The sequence below is a fragment of the Poecile atricapillus genome, chromosome Z (genome assembly GCF_030490865.1).
Source record: "Poecile atricapillus isolate bPoeAtr1 chromosome Z, bPoeAtr1.hap1, whole genome shotgun sequence".
NCBI classification, from domain to species: domain Eukaryota; kingdom Metazoa; phylum Chordata; class Aves; order Passeriformes; family Paridae; genus Poecile; species Poecile atricapillus.
In genome coordinates, this window is record NC_081289.1 from 108,620,690 (window position 1) to 108,635,966 (window position 15,277).

At 36.4% G+C, this 15,277-nt stretch overlaps 1 protein-coding gene across 1 annotated transcript in view; it reads left to right on the plus strand.

Moving 5' to 3' along the window:
• The window catches only part of KIF27 (kinesin family member 27), a 28,317-nt gene extending 13,449 nt beyond the window's left edge, over window positions 1-14,868 (plus strand). Inside the window, exons 6-18 of the mRNA XM_058828093.1 lie at window positions 1,725-1,931; window positions 2,462-2,628; window positions 3,009-3,142; window positions 3,685-3,840; window positions 4,869-5,071; window positions 5,985-6,206; window positions 6,569-6,679; window positions 7,752-7,928; window positions 8,559-8,774; window positions 9,801-10,007; window positions 12,260-12,458; window positions 12,915-13,079; window positions 13,692-14,868. Coding sequence (XP_058684076.1) covers window positions 1,725-1,931; window positions 2,462-2,628; window positions 3,009-3,142; window positions 3,685-3,840; window positions 4,869-5,071; window positions 5,985-6,206; window positions 6,569-6,679; window positions 7,752-7,928; window positions 8,559-8,774; window positions 9,801-10,007; window positions 12,260-12,458; window positions 12,915-13,079; window positions 13,692-13,693 — 2,166 coding nt within the window. The 3' untranslated portion in view covers window positions 13,694-14,868. The remainder of the gene's footprint in view (window positions 1-1,724; window positions 1,932-2,461; window positions 2,629-3,008; window positions 3,143-3,684; window positions 3,841-4,868; window positions 5,072-5,984; window positions 6,207-6,568; window positions 6,680-7,751; window positions 7,929-8,558; window positions 8,775-9,800; window positions 10,008-12,259; window positions 12,459-12,914; window positions 13,080-13,691) is intronic.
• Window positions 14,869-15,277: the final 409 nt, after the last annotated feature.

Sequence of the window (15,277 nt, forward strand, 5' to 3'; positions counted from 1 at the left end):
CAGTGCCATTTTAGAGATTACTTGTGTTAATAAACAAAAACATGTACATGATCCCAGGATCACTTACTGCTTTTTCTTCCACCCAGCCTCAGGTTTGTAGATAATGCCAGTTTGGAGACCTTATCTGCTTCTCCTACAGCATTCTCCACATTGTTCAAAAGTACTTATGTTATCCAAACTGACTCATCCATAAGGCCAAGATTATATCCATTTTCAACTCATTCTATTGTTTTTTATTCTTTATGAAGTATGGGTAAAATCTAGCCCACAAAAAACAAGGAAGTTGAGTAATAGCTCATGATACATTCTGCATTCTTCTACTTCGAGTAACATGTTTTTCATCATTCTTTATGTTGTCTTAGACTGAAAGTTCCTTCCAAACACAAATATACAATGCCTTACAAGTTGACATTGTGTTGGAATACAATACATATTATTCCTATGTCACCGAAAATAGAATATATGTATGAATATCGTATTTGTTATCATTTTGGAAGAAGTAACATTTTGGAAGAAGCCAACTGATCCACCTTGAAGCTATTTGTCCCTGGTACAATTGCACATACAACTCCACAGTGTAACACCCTTACATGAAATATGTATGTGTATAAACTTCACATGCATGTGTTAAATTGCATATGCCAGTGAATACAATGTAAAATATTTGACAGAAGCACTTGCCTTTCATTATTCTACCTGCTTTGTATGTTTTAAAATAGATGTGGCAGTTTAGTGAACTAAATGCCAAAATGGTGCCTGAAAGCTCTCAAGCTTCCTTCTTGTCTCTGATATTGAAGTAACCTTTTATCTACTCCTGTGACAGCTACCTAGTATCCTCCAAAAATTATGTAAGCAGACACTACTTTGTGTCACAGTTGACACAGTTGATACTATGTCAATGTCACAGTGTAGGCTAAAAAGAACATTTAGCCAGAAGTGACAGAAAACAAAGAAAGTGACAGAAGAAAACGATCATAACTAGTTTTCTTTTCCTTTGCTTACCTTTCATGCACTGACTCTCCTCGAGACATCAGCAAAGGAAAAAGGAGAAAAAGTATAATAAGGAGAAGAGCACTAGCTATCCATGTTTATGCTTTTATCTTTTAAAAATTAGTATAATAACTTATCTGACATCCACATGTCAGGCAATACCAGCAGAATATTGACTATTCTATTGGCAGTCTTCTTGACCTTGAAATGTTATGCACATACTACCCACCATAATTTCCTTAGCAAGCTCAAGATCTACAGAAGGAAAGCGGCAAGCATCCTCCAGAAGGAGTTGGCACTGCAGAATCATTTGTGCAGAAAAATTCACCTCCTCACAGGGTTTGGCTCTTCTCCCGTACCTCATTTAACACCCAGCTTGTAGCCTGATGTCTCATCATTAACAGTTTGTCAGTAATGGGTAGAATACTCTATTTGGTTACACCCCATATTGGCACTCTTTCTGTAATCAAGGACACTGGAGTAGGTCTTTCTGAACAAAAATGCATCTAAACGTTATTGGACTGGGGAGTGGGGGGTGTGAGGGTGGGGTGGGGGGTGCTGAGACTGATGGTGTCATAGAATTCTCAGTTTGTTTCAGAATTTTTCTGTGCCCAGCAGAATAACTTAGGGTCGATGAGTGATTTACAAGATTCATGACCTTTGTGAGGAATTAGAAGTCATGAATATCATACAGAGCTCAGTTTTGCTTATGCTTTTTTTTTTTTTTCCATGAGACTGAGAAAATGGTGGAACAGCAAATACTCATTGATCAGCTAAAGTTGAAATTAGAGAAGTTTACAGATGTGAAAGCTTTAGATTTCCCACATGCTTATGAAGATGGGCCAGCTGTCATGACATTTGCTAGGAGGCCCTACAGTGTTCCAGCCACAAAAAACCTGCTACGCCCCCTTCCCCTAACTTCAGGGACAGAGATACAAAAGGTAAGGTCTACTCAAATTTTCCCCCTTCTGCTTTGTAATTATTATAGGCCAGTGATTAGACATGAGATAATAACATATGGTGGCTTTCTCAGATACTGCTGCTTAACTTCCCACTGAAGACTAAAAAATTAGTTTTGTAACATTTGTTTATATCACAATTATCCAAAATATTTAGGCTTAAAATTCCCACCTACAAGTGCTATGGCTCTCATGTTTTCATCACCCAGCTGGTTTTCTGGGGGTTTTGCAGGTTCAAGTTTGAAACATTATAAAAAATGAATTATTATTCTTACCAATATATTAAGTACATGGGATAATGAATTAGTAACAATGCCCTCTTTCATGTTTCACAACTCCTCTAGGCTCTTGCAAAACCTTTTGTTACAAAGGTATTCACAGTTACTATAGAAAACCTGTGTAATTTTGCTTACAAGCTCAAGTAGTGAAATATTTTTTAAAATATGAGTAACAAATTGCTAAGTTGTTGCAAGTATTTTTACCCATCACTATTTTCATGTGCTTTTTGACAGGGGTATACCAGCCCCCCTGTCTTGTCCCTGGCCCAGATAATGGCAGAATTCCATGTTCGCAGACAGATTATGCTGAGCAAGTTAGAAGATCAAGATAAAGTCCTTCACCACCACCTCTCTGATCAGAGTGATGAAAACACAAGCAGCGAAGAGAAAACCTTATATAAGTAATTTTTTGTTGTTTAACTTTTGTTGCAGAAAAAATTATAGCAAAGGTAGTATTACTGCCTAATCCTTCCATGATATGAGATCATCTTTAATGACACTTACTATAAACCTCTGGGACCAACTGGGCATACTGCAAAATAAGTTTAATATATGTAGGTTTAGCAAAGATTGCGTAATCCTTGCTTGGGGGTCAGAATCTACCTTGAAGATTGGGGGATTGGATGATGGTATGTGTGGAAGTGATGTGGATGAGAAAGAAGGCATAAATTTGTAAGTCTGAGATTCTTCTCTGTTAAGATCATCTACTTTGCATGATGCTTGAAGAAAAAAAAAAATCCCTGTGTATTTGTAGAGTAGTATGTTTATCATTCTTCTATAGGCATTCCATGAACCAAACATGGACACAAAATCACACTTCTTTGTGCTTCCTTCCTGATGTAAGTGACGTGAAATGTCAAGTAGACAAGTCTGGTTTGTCCAATAAATCTGCGCTACAAACTGACACAACCACAGGTACAATGGAAGTCATTAAAGGAAATCTTACTACAGTATCAGAATATGCAATAATGTCTTTAGCACATGTTTAGCATAGTTTTCCCAGCAAAATATGTGTATTTGTTACAAATATTTTTTTGGTTATAATTCAATGTAGGTTTTCCAATTGATGTTTTTCTTTACCATTCTGAAATTGATGTTAGTAACCTCTAAGTAATACCTACTAGCTGGGAAGCCATTCACTTATGAAAAAGCTAGTCAGATATAAATTTTTAGTACTGCTTCATTGAAAGAAAATTGATTCTGTTATCTTACCAGAAATATTGAAGTGTTTTCTGGAATATTTTTCAGACTTAGAGCCTTGAAATGCAAGTGCGTATCATTCTTTTTTTTTCCTGTTTAGATACATGTCAGGGAAAAATACCCTGCTTTCTTCTCTCCTTTTGATTCTTGTACTTCATATGAAAGAACTGCACACAGTCAATATTGCAGAGCACTATCTTTTGAATACAGCATCTATTCCAGATTTTATAACTCTATTTTGTTTTGTTTTTTTCAAGGTGAAGAGATTGACAGCCTCCAGAAAATCCATGTTTTTAACATGCAGAAGTTAAAGAATTCAGAATTGAGACTTGCTGAGGCTGAGCAAAAAATAAGAGAACTTTCACTTAATATCAAAAGGAAAGAGGAACTTATTAAGGAGTTAGTAAGAACAGGTAACTGGCTACTGTAGGGATACTGGATATTGGATACTGTAGAGAATGAAGATGTTCAGAAACAAAAGAAAATGCACAGAAAACCTGAAGTCCTGTATGTCTTAGTATTTACATGACTATCTTAGGCAAGAATACTTTTAATAGCCTAAAAATCCATAAATTTTTCTGATTACTTGTTCTGATCACACTGAAAATTTTTATTACAGCCTACTCTATGACATGAAGATTATTTGTTAAATATTTTTTGTGCTTTGCAGATTATTGCTTTTATCCAACAGCAGTGTAATTTTTAATGTATGGCCAGTGCTACTGATCACTTTGTAGACAGGTATTTGTGACATAGTGTCTGGGATAGGAGAAAAGATACATCGTCTCTTCTATATTCTTTAACAGTAGAGAAATGGCAGTCAGAAGTGGATGAAGGGAATAGTTAGTGTCCCTCATAGCCTATGTCCCTTACACAGCTGTCCTGACAGACACTAGCATTGTGATGACAGGAAGGATCTCTTTCCTCAGTCCCTCCAATCACACTCTTCTCCTTTTTCTTCTTCTGTTTTTCTTCTTTTGAGGTGGTCTGAGAAGGACTCTGTGCCATCCCAGATTTCCCGAACAGGACAAGTCACAGAGTAGAAACACAATCCAAAATTATTTACTAATTATTAAGCTGAAAGTTGAGTAATAAATAAATGGCATATTATTCTGGGAAAAATAAAACAAAACAAAATTATGAAATACAGGCTAGCCAATTTATCAAAATCTACAGTAGGCAGAAGAATTTAACTCTGACACTCAGATGGTACTTTATTTGGTGGCATGAGGTGACTCATGAAACGTTCAGGTTTAGGACTCTCTTTATCTCCATTTCAGAGTTAGAAGGGAACTGCAGATTCCTTTAGTGTTGGAAAATGTATCAGAAATTACTGACTTAGCCAAAGCAAAGTAAGTAATGTTTCAACTCCAAAAGTGAGTATTATATTTCAACTGATTATCATGTTCATTTTAAACTCTTTGTATATGCTGTCTTTAAGGTAAGGATGCTCAGTCTGTAAGCAGGCAATATTCTTTGAAGATGAGTAAACTGGAGAAAGAAATTGAGCAGGCCAAAAGAGAACTGGCTGAAACACAAAAGCAGCTTCAGGAGCTGGACAGTAAAGAGCTGAAAGACATTCCTGAGAAAGTTACGTTACAGAAAGAGTACCAGAAGATGGAGGCAGCTAAGTTGAAAGTGCAGGTATTTCTGATCTGATTTTTAAGATTCGCAAATCTCTGTCTGAACCTTAACGCTCTGCTTGTAAAATTCTTACCTGTTTTACAGACTGGAAGCTGGTTTGATTGAAGTAGTTAGTGAGAAACTTAATACTATTATACTCAAACCACTGGTTAACATCTACTTGGTTAGATACATAAAATGTCTTCTTGGTATGTAAGAAACTATGAAAGTATTGGGAGATATGAGATGTCCATACATCATTGTATATAGTCCAATAGAAGAACTTATCTAAGAGAGGGTATTACAAATGTATTACCTGCCATAAATAAAATTGATGCTTTATGAAAATGGTATATAAATTCTAGCTCTAAGCAAATCCCTGTGATGCTTTGCAAGACCAGGTCCAACACAGATATGTTTGTTTGACACTGACCTTCTATTTTTAAGTTCTGCTATGTCTAAGTCAGCATTCTGTATAGGGCCAGCTTAGGTCCTCTGTGCCTCTCAATCCTGGAATGGCAGGTTAGCAAGGTTCCATACAGAAAGAGGTGGTTTGCTTACTGACTTGAGCTCAGTACCAGCATTCTGACACCAGCATTCTGGCACTATTGTGTCTCTGAAAATTTTCCAGAACTGTGGTTTCTGCTAGATTTTAGTACTTCCACTGTATTGTCAAGCATGAACTGTACCTTTATTACTAGTATTAGTATTAGTATTAGTATTAGTATTAGTATTAGTATTAGTATTAGTATTAATATTATTATGTTTAATTCTGCCTGTGCCAGCTTCACCAGACAGCTCAGAAACTATAGCAATAACAAGTGATTGTTTGGGCAGAAGTTACTAAATCTTGTTGACCCTAAGAATTCAGTGAAATAAAAAATGAAACTGAGTCATATTTCAGTTACATTTTCAGTTATTTCCTGCTTTTAAGCTGAAATTTGACATGAACATTCAGACCTTGCAGAAGAAGCAGCAAGACATCAAGAATTTGGCTTCATTATCTAATCAAAGTGAGAGAGAAGCAAGAGAACTGGAGCAGAAAGTGGCTCAGATGAAGCATCAGCAATCCCAGATACAGAAGAGACTCTTTGAGGAGAGTGAAAAGAAGAAACAACTGGAAGCAGAGCTTCAGCAGGATCAGCAACAAATTAAAGTAGGATTCTTCCTCTTTCCCTGTGACAAAGATTAGGATGAATAATTTTTGCCCCTACTTCCCCAATAAATCAATAAATCAAACCAGGCTTTCTCCTAATTTTTAATACTGACTTAATTTCTTCATAAATGCACCAAAGAAACTGTCTATAAACATTTTACTTTAATATCCTTTTGCCTTTCTCTTTCAATTTTTTTTTCATTTTGTTACCTGATGTTCAGTTCCGAATTGCAATGTTATAAATAAATTATAAATAAAGTTATAAAGGGTCAGTATTTCAGATTATATCTTGTGGGGACTCTCACATGAAATTTATTTGACTGACTGATGTAAGAAAAATGGAGCTTTTTGTTTGTTCACAGGAACTTCAACTTAAGATGGAGCAACAACAGAAGATCCTTAAACTTAAGGATAAAGAAATAGCTGCTTTTAAAAAGAAAAATAACTTAGTGGGAACTCCACAGAAACTACAGGTAGTTAATCTATTCCAAATATGTGTGACCTCTGAAATAGAAAAATCTTTCTTCATCCCTAGTCATCTATTTTTGTAAACTGTTTGGAAAAAAGAGTATTCCATCATAGTTTCATCTTCTTTTTTTTTAGCAAAAACTGGGAGTAGAACCTAGCAGCTCTTTTACTCTGCTCTTTTTGAATGAAAGAAAGGAGAACCTTTAGTATCTTTTGCCTGCCCACCCACCCCCCCAAATAATTTGTCAAAAATACTGATTCAGATACCTGTGAATTCAGCAAGTTTGGTTGTCTGGTAGGTTTGAGGGTGACCTTGATGTTCTGTGTTTTCAGTGTTCCGTGGGTTGTTCAGGCGTTTTATTTTGTTTTGATTTATACTCTGACATAAATTGTACTGGTTTCTGGCTTTAGTTGTTGATAACAGGGTTAGAAGAGTATGTATCTTATGTAGCCACCTAGATAGTTTCAGATGTGGACTCTGGAATATGAATTACCCTAAGTCTTTAAAGGTGAAAAGAAATTTTAAAAGTTAAATACAGAAAGCTTTTTAGCCTTAACAGGAATATATCCACTGATAAACTGTGGCTTCAGAATATATTTTTAATGGACCATGCCTGCAGGATCAGAGCTATCATTTACTGTCTTTTATTCTTTCATTATTTCTTGTCACTCAGTGTTTTTCCACAAAGAGCTGGTTTTGGGCAGCTAAAATGCAATGAGGATGGGCTAGCTGAATTCTCTTGGTACCATCTAAACCTAGTTACTGTGCTTGGGTAGATGACATCTATTTATATAACTAGTTTTAAAATATATATTCTTTAGAAAAGATACTGCATCTGATACCAGTTTGTTTATATGAGATGTAGCAATGTAACATTGCTGAGGCCCCTTTTAAGTCAGTCCAGTCTTTCGTATTATTCTGAGTAAGGATTCTGTTGCAGAATTAATAGTGACATTAGATATGTTAATGTCTTCCACAGTTTTATAAGTAATTCTGAAGAAAGGTAAAACATAATCATAACATTCTGACTCCAAGTGTCTTGGCTGATGCTCTCTGGATCTCTCTTGAAACTTTAGAAATTAGAAGAGCAGAAGAAGTGGCTGGATGAAGAAATGGAAAGAATTCTTCAACAGCACCAACAGTTAGCAGAACTAGAAGAAGATTTAAAGAAAAGAGAAGCCATTGTAGCAAAAAAAGAAGCATTATTGCAAGAGAAAAGCCACCTGGAAATCAAGAAACTGAGATCTAGCCAGGTGATTCAAGAAAACAATCACAAAACTCACCACAGTCATAAGGCTGACTGAAAGACTGGTGGTGGGGGTGGGCAGATAAGATAGCAGAGGAAGCTCAAGGGGCCTACTGTGTCTGTACCACTGTGATGTAGATAATATGTAGCTTGACCAATTGACATTTAAAATGTAGTTAACATAGATAATAATTTTTATTTACTTTTTCTTCCCCAAAATTGCAACAACGAAACAAAAATCAAAATAAAACAATTCTGAACTGTGGAATTCTGTTACTGCAGAACATTAAATTATATGATATCTATGATATATTATTTAGGAATATGACTAAGTCCTTCTGCAATCTAAAGAACACAGCAGGGAATATTTGCAATATTTACTTTTCAGTAGAAAGAGTGAAAACAAAGTATTATTGTTAAATATAACGGCTACCATCTTTAATTTTTATTATGTAGAAAACTGCATGTAAAGCTTTTTTTTTTTTTTTTTATGGTATCTGTCCGCTCAAAGTAAATGAGGTTCCATTGCAAGAAACAATTTTTTTCATTTCAGAATATGACAGTATCACCTACTGTTTTCTTGCTGGAAAGGAGTATCTCATTTTTATATCTGTGATTGCTGTGGGTTTTTTTTTAGGCTTTAAACAAAGATAGTATGAAATTATCTACCCGCTTGAGTATGCTGGATCAGGAGCTGTGTGATAAAAGTATGCAGCTTCAGGGCAGCACCACTGAAAACAAGTCAGACATTTTGGAAAAAATTCAGGCTCTCCAAATGGAAAGGGACCAGCTGCTCAGAAGGAGAAACAGTATGGAGGAGAAACTGAAAGATGGTAAAGTGTTGTCAACTGAAGTAAGTAAGAACCTCAGAGATAAATACTGGATTTAGGTATTGTTTGATAATAAAGAGTTCCAGTTGGAACCTAAAATGTCTCCAAATATCAGGTAAGCTAGAAATAAGGAGGAGAAGCTGGATACTTTTGTAAATAGCGATTTTAGAATACTGCTATGATAACGCCAATTATATACTGGTGAATGAAGTTTAAGATCAGAGGAACATAAGTCAGATAGTGCCTTGCCAAACTCTATTGGTCTAAGAGTCATATAATGAGAAGTAAGGTAACCAGAAGTTCATCAGTTTTTCACAGGCAGGTATTTTAATGTCAGGATACAGAACAAGCAATGTATTCACATAGTGACGCCCCTTGATTTTTTTCATAGAATCTTGTGAAAAAGCAAACTTTACCTGAAGTACTTCATATTTTTACAGTGAAAATTAGTCATATTACATAGGTGGCCCATTACTTGGAGTTGGTCAGTATCATTATGTTGAAGATAAAATAAATTCATATAAAATGCACAGATTACTTTTAGGTCTTGAGAAGCAATATGAGACTATGGCTGAGGTTGATGATATTCCAGTACACCTCATTCATCAAAATCTGCAGTGCTTCAGGCCAGGCATTTCTGCCACTTCCCCACACAAGTCATGGTCACCAAACTCCCTACTGACTGATTGATAAATTCATTAATCCAACAGAAAACTAGTACATCCAAAAATAAATAATAAAAAAAAAAATAGCAGAAGTCAAACTGTGGTGAGGATGAGGGAAGGATAAAAAGAGAAACATAATTTCTAGTTTTGTGATGAGCCATTTGATCAACCTCTGTATTGTGGCAAGAGTGCTATAGGAGGAAAAGTTCTAGATTTGCACTCTACCTCTTATTTTCTCCACTCCACTGTCTGTCCTACAACTAGTTCATCTTACCATTCAGTTTAGGTTTGTTCTTGAGAATAAAGTTAAAGATGTCTTGAAAGATTAATTTTGAGCTTTTTTTTTTTTTTTTTTTAAGAGCTCACTCATGTGTTTCTCTGTAGGAAGAACATATTCTTCTCCAGCTTGAAGAAGGAATTGAAGCCCTTGTAGCTGCAATTGATTACAAGAATGAAAGTATTCATAATCGCCAGCACTTACTTAGGTCGTCTTCTCAGAGTCTTTCACAGAACAAGCATAATGTAATAGGGAAACTAGTTTCCCTGTCTGCTGCTGAGCTCAGAGCTATCATCATCAGTTATTTCAACAAGGTTTGTTTTGGCTTATGAATATTATTTTATCCCATTTTCTATTGCTATTCCAGATACTGACATGGTGACAAGAAATAAAAATAAATTTAAAAAGCTTTTGGTAAATATATCTTCAGGTTACATAGATCTGCTATTAAATTATGTTTAATTTTATGTTAACTTGAATAGGATACTTGTGGGTTAACTTTGTATATCTTGATTTGATGTCATTAGCTAGAAAGGTGCTGAAAATCTGCAGATTACCTTGCCTCTTTCCAGTGCTTTGTGTTGCTAACTTACAGAGAAATAGCATGTTTAAACAGTGGTGTTGTCTTCAAATTCTTCCTGATTGCAAGCTTTCAGAAAGCTTCATAAAGCTATTCCTGTTGTCTTTTTCCTAAATCCAGTTGTGTTGGTTTAACATGGCCTGGCTTTTAGTGGGGGCAGAAGTGGCTTATGATAGAGAAAGCTGCTCGAAGCTTCTACTATGTCCAGCAGAGCCAATCTCTGAAGGTTCTGACAATGGACATGCTGCTGCCCTAATTGGAGAAGTTCATAATGCCTCTGTGACGACATCTTTAAGAAGGAAAAAAAAGTGTGCAGTTCTTTTCTGAGGGCTTGGGGGCATGCCGTGACCACCACGTGGCTGCTGTGGCCATGCAGCTGCTGCCACCTCGGCACGGCCAGTGGTGACCTGTGCCTGCCTGGCCGTTTTTAGGCAGCCGTGCTGTGGGCAGAAGGGCAGGGACAGCGGTAGTGGCTCCTCCTTTCAGGTGCCCTGCATGAAGAGAGGCACTGACTGGTGCCTGCTACGGTGGCTGGAACTGCGCACATAGCAGTGGGAGGGACCATGTGGCCAACAGCAAGGGGCATGGGGAGCATTTCCCCAATAGAGAACCTGGACGAGATTGAACTTTTAGTGTTGCAAAACCCTGTAAGAACTTTTTAATGGATAGAACTTGAGAACAAACGAACCTTCAGACAATTTTCTTCTGAGTCAGAAAAAGGGAGGTGAAAACACATGAGGAAAACAACATGGCAACACTAAGGTCAGTGAAAGGAAGGAGAGGTGCTCCAAACATCAGAGGTGAGACTCTTCTATGCTGAGATTCTTCTACACGCCGTGGTGAGGACTTAAAATGCAATAAACTGTTTCACTGTAATTCATGAAGTGCATGGGGGGATGCAGAAATCCCCTTGCAGCCTGTGAGAAAAAGTGCTCATGCTGGAGTGAGTGGATGCTGAAAAGCTGTAGTTTAGTGAGAAGCTTGAACAGAGAGAGAAGATAGAGAGCCGTTGTTTCCAAACTAGAACAGCTTATCCTTAGAAGACTACACCCCATGAACTAAAATCACCCATGCTATGCAGTTTTGGGAAGATTGCGTTGTCCTTTAGAGGGACTCATGTTACAGCAGGTCAGGCAGGACTTCTACTCATGAAAATTAGAACCATGCTAGAATGCAGAGAACAGTGTCCCATGGCACAGCAAAAGAAAATCCTCTCCTTAAGTGAACTGAAGAAAAATTTCAAGTGAAAAAACTGACGAAAGCTCTCACAACCTGCTGTCAGTGGAAGGAAGGAGGGGCTGGAGGGGGGGTGGAAAAGGATGTTCAAAAGATTTTCTTTTGGTTTTCATTATCCTTTTTTAATTATTTTAATAAGTTTTTCATTTTACCATTTAAATTTGAGCCTGTTTTGCCCTTAAAGTGTTTCCTCCCAGTCCTTAACTCACGAGCCCTTTAGTTTTTCTTTCCTCCTCCTCTGCTCAACTATAGCAGGGGAAAATAAGTGAATAGTTTTTCATGAGTGCCTGGCTTTTAGCCAGTGTCAAACCATGACACCAGTATAAACTGATTTTGCATACGCTCTCTGCAGTGTGTGCAGCTACATGCTTAGAAATCATATTGACATTTGGAAACATAAATATTAAATGCATTATGACAGGGTGTCTTTGTGACCTTGGATGAACCTTTGATAATTTTGTAAAAAAGTTGTCTATGGGATGCAAGTTGGAAGTTTTTCAGAATCTGGAAAGCAATATTCTTTCAGTTTAAATTTTGCACAGGGTATTAAAAAAAATCTACTAGTCCATGTGATCAAAATGTAACCAGTCCTGAAGTGACAACTTGTAGCAGTAGGAAGTCTATTTCCAGTATAAGCTTAATTACTTGTAGATATCCAGTGCTTTTGTATGTTTTAATCTGTTAGGCTGAAGGGTAAAAGATCTTCTTAAAATGTTTTGATAAATCAAAAAAAGTGTGTTTCTTTCTAAGATTGTTGGCCTACGTGAGTCTGAACGAAAATTACAAGTGCAGATTGAAGAACAGGAAATGAAGTCCATACACCAGAAAAACATGATGCGTGAATTAGAATCTGCACTTGAACACATCAAGTTGCAGTGTGACAGGCAGCTGACTCACCAGCGCCAAGAACATGAGAAAAAAATACAGCTTATATTGAATAATTTAAAAGGTATTTTCTTCTTGGACGGGAATTATACACCAAGTATTTTCTTCAGTCATTAATGGAAATACTGTATTCCATATGAAAAAAAAATAAAATAATAAGGTTCAGAGATATATTTTGGTTGTCACTAATTCTATCATTATGTAAGATGTCAAGGAACAGACACATGGTGTCTGTATGAATGCAAAATTGAGTATTTTTTTAAAGAAGTATCAGAATTGTTTTATTTTCATATTGAGTATACTGATATTGAAGAGTCGTAAGATATCAGTTCTGTTGATCTTGATCTTCTAAATACTATTACAACTAAAAGGTGGGATTGGCACTGCCTTTTTGATCTTATTTCATGTTAGTTAAAACATGCACATTGCAAGCAAACTGCCATCGAGATACTCTGTCTAGTTGGGCATCTTGATTTTTGACACAGATGCTTGGTTCTTAAACTTGTTTTATTTCTTCTAGAAAAAAATAGTGAAGGTATTGCAGAAACCCTGAAAGGGTATGAAGTAAAAATCCAGCAACTGGAAAAAGATTTATTTTTCTATAAGAAAACCAGCAGAGAGCTGAAGAAGAAATTGAAGGGTCTTCTTGGAGAGTCATCTGAACAATCATTGTCATCCACTAAATGTAAGCATATTATCTGATACTATTTATGCAATTGTCAGTAGAACATTTGAGGAGTGGTGAACACTCCTCAAATTTGAGGAGTGGTGAACAGAACTATGTTAGATAGCTGTAAAACGTTGTATTTTTACTGAGTTAACTGTTCTTCAGGAATATAATCTACCTCTACTCCCATTTCAAGTGAGAGATATTTGTTTATGGCTGTAGCAGTGGTGTGCCAGTGCTTTAAATTATTGTTCTGTTTTCTCTGGATTCTAACATAATTTCAGCATCTACAGCCTCAAACTGTTATGGTTAAGACAAAGGCATTTTGCTGTCTGAAAACATCTGTATGCTGTTGTAACTAACACCTTTGTTATATGCCATGCATTTGATTTCTTAAAAGTTTCTGGGAGATTGTCAATGAAGAATGCCACACTTCCAGTTACTAACTTACTTTAGCTACTTACCTGCTAAAGCCTAAAGAGAACATTTACACAACTGAAGGAGAAAAATAAGTGGTCTTTATTGTGACTCCGTACTTTGACATAAAAAACCTGCAACCAACTGAACAAACAAAAAACAACAACTAACTGTTAATATAAGTTTTTAATTGTCCCATGTCCTTCTTGCCAGAATCCAGATGTACAACAGAGCTATTCACATGGAGAAGAAAAGAAGGTTCAGTTTCATCACTGTTTCCGTTGTTTCATACCTCTCAGTGCCACCACAATACCTCACATGCACAACATAGCCTTCTTAGCCTGTTGCTGTTTCTTTTTAAGGTTCAGCAAGACTGGTTCTTCCTTCCAATACAGGCTTTCCACTCAGTGCCATGTCTTCCTACAGAGAGATGCTGATCACATACCTCTACTCCCAGAGTGAATTAGGGTTCAGCCCTTCCCCTCTAGGCAAGATAGTGAGCCTACACATTCATTACTATCAAATTGTGAACGTGAATATTCTAGAGACTGGATTATAAATGAGCATGGGAAAGATTATTCTGTATCTAATATAGAAAAAAACATGTAGTTTAGGATATGTGGGGAAGCACCTATCCTTGGCAAACTGTAAGAGTGGGAAGAAGGGATAAGACCCCTATGAATTTCCAACTTTTTCCAATGCATGTATTTGCAAGTTTTATAAGAAATACTCTGCATTTAGTTATTTTTCTTTTTAGTATATTATGAAACCTGTTGCTATACAATGCAATAAAACCATAATTTGTTACTGAGCTTTAGAAATAATAAGATTCCTGTTTGTATATTGCAGTCAAATTTATTGAGTGTCTTTTGTGTGTTGTACTAGCATAGTTGCTGTTTTTCAATATATGACTAATTTCATATTTGTCATGGTTCAGTGGTTTTTAGACTGCTAACTAGGATACATGACAAGTTAGAATGATGAGCCTTGTATTATTAACAGCACCTTCTCAGATGAAAGTAACAAGCAAGTACCTCTGATGTTTTTGTAGGTGGTGAACTTTTTGAATAGAAAGGGCAAAATGTGAGGAGCTGATAACTCCTTATTATGTTCATGATGCAAGTTCTTGATGCTGTAAAACCATGTTGGCTACCTTTATGAGACACTCAGAGAAGTTGTAACTTTTAGGTATTTTTCAGCTGGCAAATTTCATTTTAGATAACAGTGTTGGTGTTATTATCCAGTCAAGAGAAAGCAGAAGTTGCTTCTGAGGAATTCAAGTGAAAACAGCTGTTAATAAAGTTCATGTCTTTAGTAATTACAAGAAAAAGTAATTTTTGAAGTATCAGAGAACTCCCAGTCAGTCTGCTCAGTGTACTTTAAGCAATGAATAAAAACAGTAATAAAGTAATTTAAAATAATTCTATACTGCTTTACTGGATTTTGTTACAGTGCCAATTCCTAGTGGATTTTTGGGGGGTTTTGCTTTAGATACTATCTAGACAATGGTAACACAGACTGAAAACAGGGAGAGAAGGCAATTTTCCTTAGCCACTGTGGTTGTGAGGAAAAAGACACAATTTTGGGGGTTCAAATAAACTAGGGTGTTTATTAAGGGAAAAAACAAAGGGGAGGAAGGGATAATGGGTGAGGGAGAAAAAAAGAAAAGAAATTAAAAAAAGTCCGGGGTCTGAGGATTGAGGAATCCTCTGGCCGAACCGGCATTTTTGGTCCCAAAGCAAGAACTCAGCAGCACTGCAGTGAATGCAGCTAATCTGCACTCAAATTTATATAAAAAA